Source organism: Balaenoptera borealis (assembly GCF_965194805.1).
Source record: "Balaenoptera borealis genome assembly, chromosome: 19".
NCBI classification, from domain to species: domain Eukaryota; kingdom Metazoa; phylum Chordata; class Mammalia; order Artiodactyla; family Balaenopteridae; genus Balaenoptera; species Balaenoptera borealis.
This window is the reverse complement of record NC_138878.1, coordinates 67,050,862-67,067,533: the sequence shown is the minus strand read 5'-3', so window position 1 is coordinate 67,067,533 and position 16,672 is coordinate 67,050,862. Positions and strand designations below refer to the sequence as shown.

Sequence of the window (16,672 nt, the reverse complement as noted above, 5' to 3'; positions counted from 1 at the left end):
TCACCGAACCTCTCTGGCCCTCAGTTTCCTCATCTATAAAATAGGAATAATAATACTACCTACCTTACAGGGTTGTTGGGAGGAACCTGTACTTAAAAGAGTACCTAATAAGGAGCTTGTTAAATGTTGGTTATTCTCCCTCTTGGGGCTCATACTGAAGAGACTTGCGTTTTCTGCACAAGCCTGGGGCCTCTGAGGTGGAGAAAGTGTCTCTCAACTATTATCTTAAAGATGCTGCCCTCTCATGATGGAGGGCACCCTTACAGAGAATGCCAGCTTCTAAGCCTTGGTTCTCTGTCACTCACCCAAGCCTCCGCGTCTTTTCACTGGCTCCACCATCCAGGGTGCTTTCCCTTTTTCCAATAAGGTGATCACATTTGGCCTCCGAAAGGAAAGTCCTGCACACAGGAAAAACACTGGAACTGAGCATGATGTGGGCACCACAGCTGTTAGAGCCAAGCTTTGTGTCAACAAAAATGGGGTTTATTAGTGCAAGAGGAGCACAGAGGATGTAAAGGATAGGCGGAGAAGAAGAAGGATGAAAGTTCAGTCAGAGCCAGCAGAGTTATACATTTCTAACTCTACAAAGCCAACTATTTTCCTGAAAAGTTGGACCAGAAACTCCTGAGGCTGGTTATTCAGCTACTGCCTTTCTGCTCCCAAGCCCACCGTTCTCTGATCTGCTGTAATCCACACTTCTGTGCCAGTTGCTCCGTGTCAGCATCCACCAATAGGGGTACTGGTGGTTTCAATTTATGCTTTTCTTTTTTTCCCTGCACTTCCAGAACTAGCCTCATCTTGCGCCCTCAGGAGGATAAACCAGGCAGCGCACCCCTCTCCTTCAGAAGTCTGAGTCCCTTCCTCAAAGTCCTAAAAACTCTAAACTCTTCCCTCTGTCCTCCCAGCCCTAGGATGGTGGCTGTGTCCTGCAGTTACCATGTGTGTCTAATATTCACCTTTTAATAGTACCTGTTAAGTCAATACTTTAAATTTTTTCTCTTAAAAAGAACCCAGGTGTCCTCAAAAGGTTACATATATAGTTACCATATGACCAGCATATACCACTCCTAGGTATATACCCAAGAGAAATGAACATATGCATCCACACAAAAATTTGTATGTGAACATTCATAGCAGCAGACTTGTAACAGCCATACAGTGGAAACAAGCCAAATGCCCACCAACTGGTGAATGGATAAACAAAATGTGGAATATTATTTCGCCATAAAAAGGAATGAGGTATTGATACACGCTACCATGTAGATGAACATCAAAAATATTACCTTAAGTGAATGAAGCCAGACACAAAGGACAACATATTTGATTCCATGTTTATGGAATGCCAAGAATAGGCAAATTCATAGAGACAGAAAGTGGATTAGTGTTTGCCTAATCTGGGGGGATTAGTGGGCAGAGGGAAATAAAAAGGGACTGATGATGGGTATAGGCTTTCCTTTGGGGATAATGAAAATGTTCTAAAATTGACTAGGGTAATGGATGCACAACTCTGTAAATACATTAAAAAATCACTGAATTGCATACTGCATATGGGTGAATTATATAATATATAAATTATACCTAAATAAAGCCATTAAAACAACAACAACAAAAAACTGGAGTGGCTTCTGTTTTCTTGACTAGACTGATTGATTCATGCCCCACGATGGGCCAGCTGTGGATTACGGGAGCAGGAGAGCCTTACCGAGAGAAACCAGGTTCTGGTAGTTTTCCAACATGACATCTTCATACAGATCCTTCTGAATGGGGCTCAGCCATTCCCACTCCTCCTGGGAGAAGTAGATGGCCAAATCCCCAAATGTGACTGGTGCCTGAAATGGAAAATCACATGTCCTTTCACTGTGGGCCTGTGCTTCCACATGACTGGAGGAAACGTTAGACTTCCAAACATGGGAGATACATGGTGCCAGGATTCTATTAAGGAAACATTTGCGGTTCTGAGATCAAAAGGGGCAGGTGTATTAAACAAAACACAATGCAACATGATAAAGATTTTGTTGCATAAAAAGCATGTCAACTTGGATTTACGGGGCATTGACAAAGACAAGGCATTTTTCTAAGTACTCTACATGTACTGGCTCATGTTAGCCAGTGACTGGGGACCACAGCAACGTTACAGATGAGGAAACTGAGGCCCAGAGACGTGAGGTGACTTACTGAAGATCTAAGAGCTTGTAAATGAAGGAGCTGGGGTTCAATTTGGGCAGTCTGGCTTCTGATTCATGTCCCCAAACACATGGGACTGCGTTATACATGGCAAAAGTTTATTTGCAGATGTAATCAAGGTTACTCATCAGTTGACCTTAAAATAGGGAGAGTAGCCTGGATTATCCAGGTGGACCCGATGTCATCACAGGAGCCCCTAAGAGCAAAGAATTTTCTCCAGCTGGTGGAAGAGGAGAGCAGAAAGGGAAGTCTGAGAGATGTGAAGGATGAATGGGATGTGACCTGTTGTTGCTGGTTTGAAGATGGGATGAAGGGAGCCACATGAAAAGCAGGAGGGGGAACTAATTTTGCCAATAACCGATGAGTTCAGAAGAGGACCCTGAGCTTCAGATGAGACCACAGCTGCTGACACCTTGATTTCACCCTTGTGAGACCCAAAGCAGAGGATCCAGCTAAGCCAAGCTGTGTCTGAACTCCAACCCACAAACTGTGTGATAATAAATGTGTGCTGTTTTGAATGGCCAAGTTTGTGGCAATAGGGAATGAATACACATAACTTAGAGGGCAAAAGTGTCTATTATGAGAAACTGCACTGAAGAGGCTTATTGTAGAAAATCACTTGATCATCTAAAGTCTTGAAACGTGCTTATTTCAGGAGGCTGGCTCACTGGCCTGGCTCCGACTAACTCAACCTGAACACAGGGTTATGAGGAGTCTCTTAGAGAGATGTCCTCCTGGTGAAAATGGGGGGTACATGTAAAGACAAAGCAACATCAAGAGATTAACTCTGGAGCACAGCATCCAATCCTCCTCTGCCCCAGCAGGTCCCACCTGGGCACTCATGTCCACCTCGAGAAACCATGGTGGCTCTGGTCTTCTCTCTGGGGAGAGTATTCCTCCCAGCACAGGCAGAGACCCTGGAGATGCTGAATGAATAGGTGAAAGGTCATGTGCACACTGAGAAAAAAGGAGAGGGGGCCGCTGAGTGGCTACCTGGGTCACTGGAGCCCTTCTCACGCTCCCACGCCCGGTGGTGGTGATGGAAGGAAACCAGGGACTATGTCTTGGTTTGGTCTCCATGGGGTAGGATGTTTCCATGGGAGGAAATCAAATGGTTTCTTACAAGATGGAACTTTCCCAAAGGATGAGGAACCACTACTTACCTTGGACTTGGATTTCCCGCGTGCAGCAGGCATCCTTTCCTCCCCCTTGAGGGTTTCAATTTGGAGAGGGGCAGAGTGCTGAGAAGGTGGGGCTGGGAGAGAAGAGAAGTCATGAGTCGACTGGGCCTTCTGGGTGGTCCCAGGGTCTCTAGGATAAGAATCCCCTGGCCCCACACCCTGGTCACACACACGTGCACAGACATGCACACTGCGGGAGATCAGAACATCTTCTGAAGCATTCCTGCCCCTTCTCAGGATCAGGGAGGGACCACAGCCAACACTATCTGTTCTTAAGATCACAGGAGGCTCCAGATCAGGAGGCAAATGAGACAGGCAGACACCTGTTCTTCCATCTGACAAGGAATTGTGGAGTGCTCACCAGGTGCCAGGCACCGTCCCCGGTGCTGGGGAGAGAGCAGAGTTAGAGCAGAGAGGTACCAGCTCCCAGGTACCTTACATTCCAGCAGGGAAGACAAGTCCGTATAGAACACAGTGTTAAAACAACAACAACAACAAAAAAAAACACACAGTGTTAGCTGAGATCACTGTTATGCAGAAAAAAAAGGACCCGAGCAGGGGATGGAGTGACGGGGTGGCAGGGAAAGGCCTCTCAGAGGCAACATTGAGCCGAGGTGTGAATGCAGTGTGAGCCACCTGGGCACTGGGAGAAGGGCATTCTGGGTAGAGGTACAACAGGTGCAAGGGCCCTGCGGCAGGCACATGCTTGGCATGTGGAGGGAAGTGAGAAGGCGGGTGAGCTGAAGCAGAGTGAGCGAGCCGGGCAGTGGTGGACTAGGAGGTGTCTGAGGTCAGGAGGGGCCGGATCACGAAGGGGTGAGCAGCAGTTTGGAATTCATCCTAAGCGTGATAAGGCATCATGGGGGGCTGGTGGCTGAGCAGAGGAATCATGTGGCTGACCTAACATTTCACACACTTTTTCTCGGCGGCTTTGTGGCAAATAAACTGGGTGTGTGTTGGTGGGGGGGGAGGGGGGAGGGGCGAGGGGGAAGCAACAGCTGGAGAAGGGACTCATTAGATAGCTATGCAGAACTCTAGAAGGGTAATCTCAATGGTGTGCATTAGTGGGAGAGGAAGAGGTGAGATGTCAAGTATCACCTCCACAGGAGGCCCTCTATCACCCTGGGTCACTCTATACCTGTGCTGCCCAACACATGCCAGCAGCCACTTGAGACATGGAGTTCTGGAAATAAGAAACTGTTTAATTTTGTTTCAATTTGTTTATTATTAAAATCATAATAAATGATAAATAATAAAATCACCGAATTAAAATTTATTATTAATCTAAAATTAAGAATTGATCCTTAATTCAGTTACTGTAAAACTTTTAAGTATGTTTGGAACAACTTGGGTGTGTGAATCTACTTTTCCAATGGTAAATTTTACAAAATTTAAATACAGATCAATTCAGTGTCTGGATTGAGGCGCACTATACATGTAGAAGACACACCTGACTTTAAAGACTCAGTTAAAAAAGAAAAAAAGAAAGTAAAAAAATCTCACTGGTAATTGTTTATATTGATTATGAATTAAAATGGTAATATTTCAGATATACCGTACTGAGTTAAACAAAATGTATTATTAAAATTAACTTTAATAATTAATCTGTTTACTTTTTTCAATATGGCTTCTGGAAAATTAAAAATTCTGCCTGCATTATGTTTCTACAGGACAGCACTGCTTCATACTGTCGAGTCTACGCCATTCTACTGCTCCATTTTCTGTGCAGTACCCCCGGCTTCCTGAAAATGGCTTGTTCATGCAGATACCATCTCCCCCATGTGACCTGGGCTCCATGAGAGCAGACACCTTAACTGTTTTGTTCACTCTCTCCTCCCGTGTCTGAGACCATGCCCTGTGCAGAGCGGTGCTCAGTAAAAATTACTGACTGACTTAGTAACCAGTCCAGAATGCTTCCTGGCATGCTGAAAGTGGGGCGGAGTGCAACCATTTTATGTTGAAACCACAGCACAGACAACAGTTCTGACAGCAGTCATTCCAAGCCCTCTTGTCTTTGGAAAAGGGCAGGGTCTAAAAAAGGCCAAAATGGGAACTTTGCAGATATGATGAATTGAAGGATGCTGAGGTGGGGAGATGATCCTGGATTATCCAGGTGGGCTCAATGTGGTCACAAGGCCCTTACGAGAGGGAGGCAGGAGGTCAGAGACAGAGAAGATGATGGAAGCAGAGTCAGAGAGAAAAAGGTCTGGATACACTGTGCCACCAGTTTTGAAGATGCAGGAAGGGAATGCAGGTGGCATCTAGAAGCTGTAAAGGGCAAGGTCACACATTCTCCCCAGAGCCTCCAGAAGGAACATGGCCCTGCCTAGACCATTTCAGACATCTGAACTTCAGAACCATAGGAGAATGAAGGTGTGTTGCTGGAAGCCACTAAGTTGGTGGTAATTTGTCACCAAAGCAATGGGAAACAAATACAGTGACCCTTCCATTTGTTCCTTCCCATTCATGTGCCCTGTAAGTGGTCTTTTCTTCTCTTCTGTCAATGACCTGGTGCTAAAAAAATGCATAATTCAGAGGAATCTCAGGGATGCGCTAAGGCCAGATGAAAGGGGCTGGTTGGAGTTCACTGAGGTTAGCCTATGAGGTCACTCCAACAGGGCAGAAAGGAGCCGTGGGACACCAGCCCTGCCTAACTCAAACTCACAGGTCCAGAAGGAGCTTGGAGCCCTGCCCTGTCTTCACCTGGGTTACAGGGAAGGGCTGGGTGGCCTGGTGTGTGTTAAACACCTCACTCTGAAGTTGGACCACCTGGGCTTGACGACTATTTTTATTAGCTGTGTTACCTTGGGCAAATTACTTAGCCTCTCTGTGCCAGTTTCCTCCCCTGTTAAATGGGGACAACACAGAACTACTTCTGGAGTTGTTGTGAGGATTAGGTAAGAGTCTACATGTAATATTTGGCCTTATTTTCCCTCCCATGAGCTATGAATTCAGGTCTTACAATTCTCCCCTTCCTCACACTGGCCTCCTTGCCAATCCCTGAATGAGCTGCCACAGTCCTGCCTCAGGACTCCGCCTGCAATGCTCTTTCCCCTGTCTCAGTTCCTCATTCCCTTCAATCTTTGTTCTAACCTCACCTTCTCTGTGAGGCTCACCCTAACCATTCTATTTATTACTGCAACCTACCTCTGACCCTCCTATCCGTCACCCCCCACCTCGCCCTTTCCCAGCTCTGACTTCTCTTTTCTCCACAGTTCTCCTCGCTAACACACTATGCAATTTGCTTCTGGTGCTTACAGTCTGTCCCAGCCACGTGAGCATAAGCCCCATGTGCCCCAGACCAGGACCTGGCACGTGGAAGGGGCTGGCTAACTATTCGCTACCTGAGTGACTAAATGGCCCAGTAGTAAATACTTCCTTTACCATCACTTCTTCAAAGAGCCCTCCCTGGCCCCCTTAGCTGGGGTAGGGGCCTCTTGGACATGCAGTAGGTGCCACTTCATTACGTGGGGAACTAATTCTATTGTTACTACATCTGCCTTTGCCTTCACCTCCTGTTCTCCACTGCACGCTGTGAGTTGACCAACATTCCTGTGTGTAGCTGTGTGACCTTGGGCAAGACACTGAACCTTACTGGGTCTTTACCTTGATCCTTTACGTCTGCAAAAGGAAGGTGAAGGGCTGCTGCTGTGAGGAGCAGACAAGACAGTTATCATGGTAGCTGTATTTATCATTATTGTTGTTATTAGTGTGGCATGTGGCCAGTGCTGTGGGCTGTGAGTCTTCTGTTCTGAACAGTCTACTGTCCCTCTGTTCACATGCTCTGGGGAAGCCCTCAGGTGTGTGCATGTTAAATGTGCTCAACCCCTGGTGACAACAATGCCTCCCAGTTAATAATAAGTATGAGATAATAAGGACTTACTGTATAGCACAGGGAACTCTACTCAATACTCTGTAATGACCTATACGGGAAAAGAATCTGAAAAAGAGTGGATATATGTATAACTGACTCACTTTGCTGTACACCTGAAACTATCACAACACTGTAAATCAACTATACCCCAATAAAAATTTAAAAATTAAAAAAAATAGTAAGTATGAGACTGAAAGCTGTACTGGATATTTATATGCATTATATGATTTCACCTTTAGAGCAAACTGACCACATGGGTTCCAGTTTCCATTCTGAGGATGAAAGAGGGAAGAAGACCTGCCCAATATCTCAGAGCTTTAAGTGATGAAACCTGGGTTTAAGCCCCATCCACACGCAGCACAGTCTGCCCTCTTGGAGCAGGATTAAGGGTCTACACGGCAAATACTCCCACTGTCTTCTCTGGCAGGGTTCGGGAGGTGTCCATGTGGCACCACAGTTACGAAATATTCACCTTTGTTATATCAGAGTGCCACAGCAATTGGGGAGCTTTGGAGCAGACCACATTAAGGGTGAGGAGTTGTGGCTCAGTGACAAACCGAGTGGCCTGGCCTTCAATTCTCCGACTGTGCTGAGCAAGGCTTCCCTTGTGTAGAAAATGGTGACAAAGAATCCTGGATGCCTGAATTCTCTCTGTATTCAACCTTGGGACAGTGATGTGCTGGGTAATTTGTACTGTCTGCCAATTTCCATGGTGTACATACTCCCACCAGGGCCCACTGTAATATATCAAACTGATGTCACTGAACATGGAACTGGGGAGAGGTGTGCACAACGGGTTCGTGTGAGGTGGGGCGAGCCAGCTCCAGCACTTCACTGACACGTGGCCTCTGAGAACTTTTGACTAATGTCCCTGCACAGTAGAGGAGGGTTAATGGCTAGCTCTGTGGCCTGAGAACACCCCAATGCAGCTGCCCCATAACATAAAACTCTTGGAATCTTCTGTTTTGTTCTGAAACATCCATATAACTTTTGCGTCCTACATCATGATAAATCTGAGTCTGTGTTAATATAAAATCATGTTTTAAATCATTTACCAGAGTCTTCCCTTCTGATTCCTCAAGTCAAATGGATTGCTCCAGGAAGTGGCAACGCATCCATCCTGTGGTTTCTCATGGCGGTTTGCCCTTGGCACGCACCCCAAGGTGAAGGAGCACGATTCTTGTCCACAAAATAATTTTCTCCAAGGAACTCAGCACTGCTGGGGAGGAAAGAACAGCAGTTTGATATTAGATAATTCTGGATTCAAAGCTTGCTTCTGCCAATTACTGGCTGTGGGAGAGCTACACAAAGCCTGTCTGCTCACCTGTGCAATGGGGTAAACAAAACCTGCTTCACCCTTAGCTGTTAAAAGTTTACATGAGATATCTTCAGCAACAGGCACACGGTTATTTCTTGCCTTCCTTTTCCTTTCTAATTCAGTATACACCAAGCATCACCAAGGAAGCCGGACACTAAGAGGGCTGAAGTAAGAATTCTCACACAGTGTTGGTTGGAGAGAAATTAACAATATCTTTAAGACCGAAGGTGCACATACCCTTTAACCCAGTAACCGCATTTCTGGTATCTGTCTTCAGACGTCCTCGTATGCGTGTAAAGTGACAGGGTTTGCAGGAAGAGGCGGTACAGGCCCACAGGGAAGGGCATCCATCTGGCGCCAGGCTGTCTGGGTTTAGCTTCCAACTCTGCCACCCGCTACCTGTGTGACCTCAGACATGCTCCCTGTCTTCTCTGGGCCTGAGCTTCCTCAACAGTCAAATGAGGCAAATAACAACGATGACTCCACAGGGCTGTTGTGAAAATTAAATGAATGAAAACATGTAACATGCTTAGAGCAGTGCCAGTGCTAAACAAATGTTAGTTTTTTTATTATCATTATGTTACTGAGTCCAATCTCATAGTGCTCGCCCTACGACAGGCCAGTCAATCGAGAGACGAGCTGTTGGGGCGAGGAACAGTGACTTTATTTGCAAAGCCAGCAGACGGAGATGATGATGACTCACGTCCCAAAGAATCATCTTTCCTGAGTTAGAATTCAAGATTTTTTTTATACTAAAAGGGAGGGAAAAAAGTCAAACATTTCAGAAGGGATGTGTTAATTTCTTCCTTCCTGCAGTCATTCACAGGTGGGTTTGGTCAGGATGTTTCCTACGGGCTAAACAAAGGTATTTTAGCTTAATGCTCATTACCTGGGAGGCAGGGTTTCCCAGAGAACCCCATTATGTGTAATTCAAGCTTATAGGCAACATCCCTTTAGTGATTAACTTGTAATAGAATACAAAGGTTCTGGGGTTTCCCTGGCAGTCCAGTGGTTAGGACTCTGCACTTCCACTGCAAGGGGCACAGGTTTGACCCCTGGTCGGGGGAACTAAGATCCCACATGCCTCACAGTGCAGCCAAAAAGAATACAAAGGTTCTTCCCTATTACAATTACTACTCCTATCAAGAGATTGGAAACAACTGCCCATCAATAAGAAAATCAGTGAATGTTACACGCACATATGGGACACCGTGTAGTCCTTAAAAGGAACAAGGCAGCACTACCTCAGAGGTTCTTTACTGGGGGCAATTTTGCCCCTGGGGGACACTTGCAATGTCTGGGACATCTGTGGTTGTCCCAATTTGGGGGCGGGGGGTGCTCCTGGGATCTAATGGGTGGAGGCCAGGGATACTTCTAAACATCCTATAATACACAGGACAGCACCCAGAGCAAAGGTCAATCTGGCCCAAAATGTCAACTGTGCTGAGGTTGAGAAACCTGCTCTACATGTACTGTGTGAAATGATCTCCAAGATATGGTGTAATGAGGAGAATAAAGGTATAGAGAAAATGCTTAGAAAAAACAAAATACAGGATACGAATACGTGAGTTTGAAAAGGAACAGACAAGTTCTGGAAGGGAAATAAAGAAGCTAGTAGCAGTGATTGTCCCTGAAGAAGGGAACTGGGTCACTAGGCTTGGAAACTCAAAACTCACTTTTCCCTATCTATGCTTTGGCGTTCTGTATCATATATATAATTACCTTTTCAAAACACCACCACCACCACCACAAATAAAGAGGCTGGATCCCACACCACCTCAGGGCAGCGCTGTAAACCTGGCCTCTCTTCCGAGCCCCAGACCTTACGGTGGGAAGGGGCTTTGCAATTTAGCACAAAGCTAAATTCCTGCTCCTAAGGTAAGGATGGCTAGAACCTGGATGAGAACAAGCTTAAAGAGTTACTGGAGGGACTTCCCTGGTGGCACAATGGTTAGGAATCCGCCTGCCAGTGCAGGGGACACGGGTTCGAGCCCTGGTCCGGGAGGATCCCACATGCCATGGAGCAACTGGGCCCGTGCGCCACAACTGCTGAGACTGCGCTCTAGAGCCCGCTGCTACAGCTGCTGAGGTCCTCACGTCTGGAGCCCGGTGCTCCGCAACAGGAGAGGCCACAGCGATGAGGGGCCCGTGCACCACAATGAAGAGTGGCCCCCGATCGCCGCAGCTAGAGAAAGCCCGCGTGCAGCAACGAAGACCCAATGCAGCCAAAAAATAATACTACTAATAAATAAATTAAAGAGTTACTGGACAGTGGCCATGCCTCCCCTCGGGGCACAGCACCCCTGTGATCCTGGGGGCCTGTGCTGGGTGTTGAGTTGGGGGTGGGTCCTGACATACCTGAAAGCCAGCCATTAATGCACCCACACATTGCTTCCGTTCAGCCAGAGTTTGTTTTTGCTATACCACCCATCTAGTATTTTAAGATCACCTCTATCCTAAACCTGCCAGCCCCAGAGGCCGGAGATATAGAAAGGTACTTTCTCTAAAGACCCAAGCCCAGCTATAGCAGAAAACATAGGCTTTGCATCTGAATGTCAGACCTGCCCGTTCTCTGCTGGCATGGGAACAGATCTGATTTCCTCACCTGTAGGATGGGGCTAGGAATGTCCCTATTGCAGGGAAGTGCAGCTGTCAGGACTGCCTTTGATAAGATATTGAAAGCACTCAGAATTAATTTCTTTCATTCTGAGAAGCCCCAGAGGAGCCCACAAACTCTCACAGCTGTAGCTCTCAACCCTGTTTGTACACAGGAATCTCTTGGGAGCTTTTTAATAAATACTGATGGCTGGGCCCCATGCCAGAACCATTAAGTCAGAATCTCTGGGGATGGAGTCCAGGCATGTCTTATTTTTATCTTTTAAGATTTCTAAATTATATGCAAGGCCATAGTTTAGAACTAATGCCCCAGTCTACAAGCCTCAGTCGCGGGCTGGAGATCTGACCTCTCCCTGTTAAGAGTCCAGACCTCAGCACTGGGGAGGAGAAAAGTCTTTGATAAGCTCAAAGCCAAACCCTTAGATTCTCGGATCAAAGGATTCCAAGGAGTCATTGATGGTGGCCATTCTTGGCTTTGGAGTTGACTGAGATGCCCATAGGAAGCCTGGGTGTCGACACTGAAAACAGCACCCACTGTCACCCTGTAATCCCTTCACCCTGCTTTCCTTTTCAAAATAATTACTGCCACCTGTTATAAATTTAATTTCATCTCTCTACTAAATGCAAGCTCCAATGAGTAGAAACCTAGCCCATCCTCACTAGCAAGGTGCTTGGCCCATGGCAGGCATCTGACTACTGAATGAATGAGTGCCTCTCAGAGCCTACCCAGGTTACAGGCTTTGGACACCCTTCTCATCTCAGAAACATTATCCCTTTATCACTTCTCTCATCCAGCCCCCTTGCTCTCCTCCCCACCCTCACGCCCTGAAAATGTTCATGGTGTGCCCTCATCATGGTCCTGTACACCAGTGGTTCTCAACTGGGGTGATTTTGTTCTCCAGGGGATACCAGGCTGTGTCTGGAGACACTTCTGCTTGTTAAAATTGGGGCAGCAGGGGTATGCTACTGGCATCTGGGGGGTAGAGAACAGGAATAATTCTAAACATCCGACAATATATAGGACAGCTCTCCCCTGTCTCTCAATTATCTGCCCCAAAGCATCCAAAGTGCCAAGGCTGGGGCTTCCCTGGTGGCGCAGTGGTTAAGAATCCGCCTGCCAATGCAGGCAACACGGGTTCGAGCCCTGATCCGGGAAGGTCCCACACGCCGCGGAGCAACTAAGCCTGTGCACCACAACTACTGAGCCTGTGCTCTAGAGCCCGCAAGCCACAACTACTGAAAGCCCGCGCGCCTAGAGCCCATGCTCCGCAACGAGAAGCCACTGCAATGAGAAAAGCCCGCGCACCGCAACAAACAGAAGCCCCAGCGCGCCGCAACTAGAGAAAGTCCACGCACAGCAACGCAGACCCAACGCAGCCAAAAATAATAAATTCATAAAAAAAAAAAGTGCCAAGGCTGAGAAACCCTGGTCTAGACACAGAGATGTCTCCAGACCGCTGTGTTATCAGGAGATACTCCTCCTCAGTCCCTGCCACTGGGTCTTGACCAGTGGGCTTCTCAGAATGAAAGAAATTAACTGAGTGCTTGGGTCTTGACCCCACAGGCTCCCTAGGCATATCTCCATCTAGGAAGACCCTCTGTTCGTGCCCTCCTAGGACCCCGACTAGAAAATTCTGAACCTAAGCTCAATTTAGCCTTTAGTATTACTTTATCTCTTAACCTGCAACTTTTTCTCTGGGGCTCCACTTCTTGCATTTCTTCCTGTGGATTTTATTCTCTGGGTGTGGAATCCTTGGGGTTATTAGGTTAATAATAAAGCAATTAGCATTTATTCGTTGCTTACTTGTGTCAGGCACTGTTCTACTTAACGCTCACCACAGGCCTAAGATTGGTACTATTATTATCCCCATTTTGCAAGTGAAACTGAGGGTCAGCAATTTAAGTGACCTCTCCCAAAGTCACACAACTACTGAGTGATGGAACCAGAAGTCCCAGAGTCCCCCAAGCTACACTGGTTAGGAAGCAGACACACAACCATACGCAGCCTCAGGTCCCAGAGACCAGGGCAGACACTGCCCTCCCTTCAAATGCACGAACGCAATAACAGACAACAAGGCGCAGCTGGGCTACTGGGGCACCGCTTCTCAGCTAGAAGAGGTCAGATCCCCAGCTCTGAGGAGGACTGCTCAGTCTCAAGTTCAGAGATGCAAATTTCTCCAGCGTTCACCACCGCGCTCCTACCTCTGCACGGGGACAACGAAAAACGACCACCAGCACTCCAACAAACACCCAGCACCTACACAGGGCTTGGTGAGTGCCAAGCTCGGTACGGGGTATTTCACTACGTTACCCCATTTATATAATTTTCCCAAAACTGACGCGGGTGTTATCCTGTTTTACCGAGAAGGAAAGCCTCCCACAACCGCACACATACTTCCTTGCCAGGAGCCTGTACGCCCGTAAAGACGCTCAGAATCCTCCCCACAGGGATCCTCCTTCCACGCTTACCGGGAGAGATACACCTCGACAGCGCAGTCGCACACTACCACACACTCACAACCGCAAAGCCACTGAAGCTCAGTCATACAGCCACCCGGTCAAACCACGCAGCCACTCCAGACGGCGATAAACGGCCACCTACATCAGTCGGTCACACACACGAACGCGCTTCAACAACATAAATTCTCGCAGCCACACTCACATACCCACTCCCGGCCCCCCTCCCACAGGCGCAATCATCTCTTCCTTACATAAACACCACAGACCTTGCGGTGAAATACGAACATGGTCCTGAAGCACGTCCCCGTCACCACACGGCTGGCTCCGTCACAGACACACGCAGAAACGCCACAACCCACTCTCCTCTCACAACACAGCGACGCCACCACACGCTTCAAACACAGTCCCTCACCTCACACTCCGTCACCACACAACCAGACAAAACCCCACAGGCGGTCACAGGCAGAAAATTCCAGGCAGCCGTGGGCGCACACCCACAGCCACACTCACCCGGCCCTCCAGGGTCGCGTCCCGGCGGCGCGCTCCCCGCGCCTGCGCACTCCCCTCCGCGGCCCTCGGTCGGCACTGGCTGGCCCCGCCCCCTCACGCGCGAGACACGTCGGCGAGCCGCGGCCCCGCCCCCAGGCGTCCACGAGAGCGCGAGGCCCCGCCCCTAAATAAAGCCACGCGGTGCGCAGGCGCTTACTCACCTCTCCCGGGACCTTTCCACAGGCACAGACCTGAGGCCCCGCCCCCCTCACGCGCCGGCGAACGCAGGCGCGCTCGCGCACTCGGAGCCGCTCTTGGGGGCATCGCCGCTCGCTTGCCCGCCCTAGGCCCCGCCCCTGCACCAGCCCTCGGAACACGCTGCGCCGCGCGCACGCGCAAGGGCCGCCTAGCGCTTCCCAGGGCCTCACTTGTTGCTGTCCTTATAAAATCACGTAGATGTTTTGAGGTGCTGAGGCCCTTCCTTGATCCCTTTAACCAAACCCAGCCTCCCCAGTATCCACACCTACACGTTCCCGTCCGGGGGCTTCTAGCCCCAACACCCTCCCCTTTGCCCCGGGACCTCAGAGGAGTTTGGAGCCAGGCTCACCCGCGGACCGTAACGCACGCGCTCACGCATGCGCACTGCGAGCTCAGGCTGTACTTCCCAGAAGCCTCCGGGACGTGGCGCCGTTCAGGACGGCCACGCCCGGATCGTGAGGTTGAGGGATCCCGGCCCGGGCTGACTCCGATCTGTCCGGCCCGGACACGAATGGACCCAGAAGAGGGGCGAAGGGATGTTGCTCCAGGCCAGGGGTGGGATAGCGCTTGCTCCTTCTCTGAACGAACAGCCCCAGAGTCCTTTGCGCGGCGCCTTTCCAGGCCCCAGACTACATCTCCCAGGAGCCCCTGCGGCCCGTTTCCGCCTCGTGTAGTGAAGCGGCTGCGCGTCGGCCGGGCGGGGACGCGAGCGACCTCCTGTGGTGGTGGTGCGTGAGGTGACCGCGAGTCTGTGAGAGAAGACAGGAGGTGTGAGCCCGCCCCTGAGGTCTGGGCGTGCGGGTCCCGGGTGGTCATTGTGCATTTATGTGTGTGAGGCCCAGGTTGTGTTATTGTGTGTATGTGTGAGGATGAACTTTTGTGAACGCGTGTGACCGGATTTTTGTGGTTGTGTACCCTTGTGTTTTGCGTGTGTGAGAAACCCAGTTTTTGTGGTTGTGTACGTGTGTGTGTAAATTCATTCTGAATGTGCGTGCTCGTGCACCTCGATGTGTCATGTATGGCTGTTTTTGCGCAATGCAGAGCTGAGCAGTTGCCACAGAAATTGGCCCACAAAGCTTAAAATACCGACTCTGTAGATCCCATCTTTTGTGGTCGTGTAGTTGTCTGTGGACCCGCAGATAGTGAATGTGTGTAGAAGCTACCATTTCTGGAAGTGTGCGTTTGTACAAGTATGCGTGTGGCCCACTTTTTGTGGTTGTGTATGAGCGTATGGGAAACCAGTGTGTGTGTGTGTGTGTGTGTGTGTGTGTGTAGTGATCCAGTTTTGTGTTTTTAGAGGTGTGTGTGTATGTATAATTCTGATTTCAATTACGGTGTGTGGATTTTTTTACCCCCACCATCAAGCAATTTTCTGAAAGCAGCTGGGAGTCCTAACAATTCAACTCAACTCTGACACTGTCTAGCTGGTGATAGAGGCAGATTCCCATAGGTTAATTAAAGGCTGGGTCCCCAAGATGCCCCCACCCCCCACAGGTTGCAGTCACAAGTCCAGGTATCACCTGTGCTCTGACTGACCCTCTATAGATCGGAGGTTCCAATGACTGCCCCCCCCCCCCCCGCTCCTTGGGTTTGATTAGTTTGCTAGAGCAGCTCACAGAACTCAGAAGTGTTCACTTACTTTACTTACTAGGTCACCCACCAATTTTTATAAAAGGATATAACTCGGGAATGGAAAGATGGAAGAGATACATAGGGCAAGATATGTGTGGGAAGGGGCACGGAGCTTCCACGCTTACCACTCTTCCAGTGTGTCCATGTGTTCACCAACCCGGAAGCTCTCTGAACTCCATCCTTTTGAGTTTTTGTGGAGGCTTCATTACTTAGGCATGATTGCTTAAATCATTGGCCGTTAGTGATTGAACTCAGTCTCTAGCCCCTCTTCCCTCTCTGGAGGTCTAGGGGTGGAACTGAAAGTTCTAACTGCTGAGTAATTGGGTTGGTTCCCGTGGCAACCAACCCCCTACTAGTCATTCATTAACATAACAAAAGACACCTTGATCTGGCTCCTCACAAAGGAAATTCCAAGAGTTTGGGGAGCTCTGTGCCAGGAACTGGTGATGAATGTATTTCTTATTATAAATCAGAATATCAGGGTATGTGTAGGGGGAACCCAGGGCTTGTGGTTGTGTGTATGACCCTGTGAGTGTGTGAGTTTCTGGGAGTAGGTATCAAGAGTGAATGTGTGAAGAACTAGTTTTGGTTTCCCAATTCTGTGACTAGGTAGTGACAATCAAAATAGCAGCTAACCGTACTATTATTAGGACTTTTACT

The 16,672-nt window shown here is 48.7% G+C and overlaps 1 protein-coding gene across 12 annotated transcripts in view; it reads right to left on the bottom strand.

The window, feature by feature from the left end:
* The window catches only part of ZNF667 (zinc finger protein 667), a 48,235-nt gene extending 31,571 nt beyond the window's left edge, over nt 1-16,664 (bottom strand). Inside the window, exons 1-8 of one of the 12 annotated variants that reach the window (XM_082368049.1) lie at nt 14,144-14,182; nt 8,795-9,047; nt 8,564-8,720; nt 8,295-8,458; nt 7,473-7,871; nt 3,348-3,439; nt 1,703-1,829; nt 306-398 (exon numbers count right to left, since the gene is read on the bottom strand). In XM_082368049.1, the coding sequence (XP_082224175.1) occupies nt 306-398; nt 1,703-1,829; nt 3,348-3,439; nt 7,473-7,494 (334 nt within the window). In that variant the 5' untranslated portion in view covers nt 7,495-7,871; nt 8,295-8,458; nt 8,564-8,720; nt 8,795-9,047; nt 14,144-14,182. Of the gene's footprint in view, nt 1-305; nt 399-1,702; nt 1,830-3,347; nt 3,440-6,749; nt 6,987-7,472; nt 7,872-8,294; nt 8,459-8,563; nt 8,721-8,794; nt 9,048-14,045; nt 14,069-14,143; nt 14,183-14,343; nt 14,589-14,729; nt 15,049-16,137 lie in introns of those variants that run through there. The other 11 variants (XM_082368046.1, XM_082368050.1, XM_082368055.1 and 8 more) reach the window with 11 other exon arrangements.
* Between the last annotated feature and the right edge of the window lie 8 nt (nt 16,665-16,672).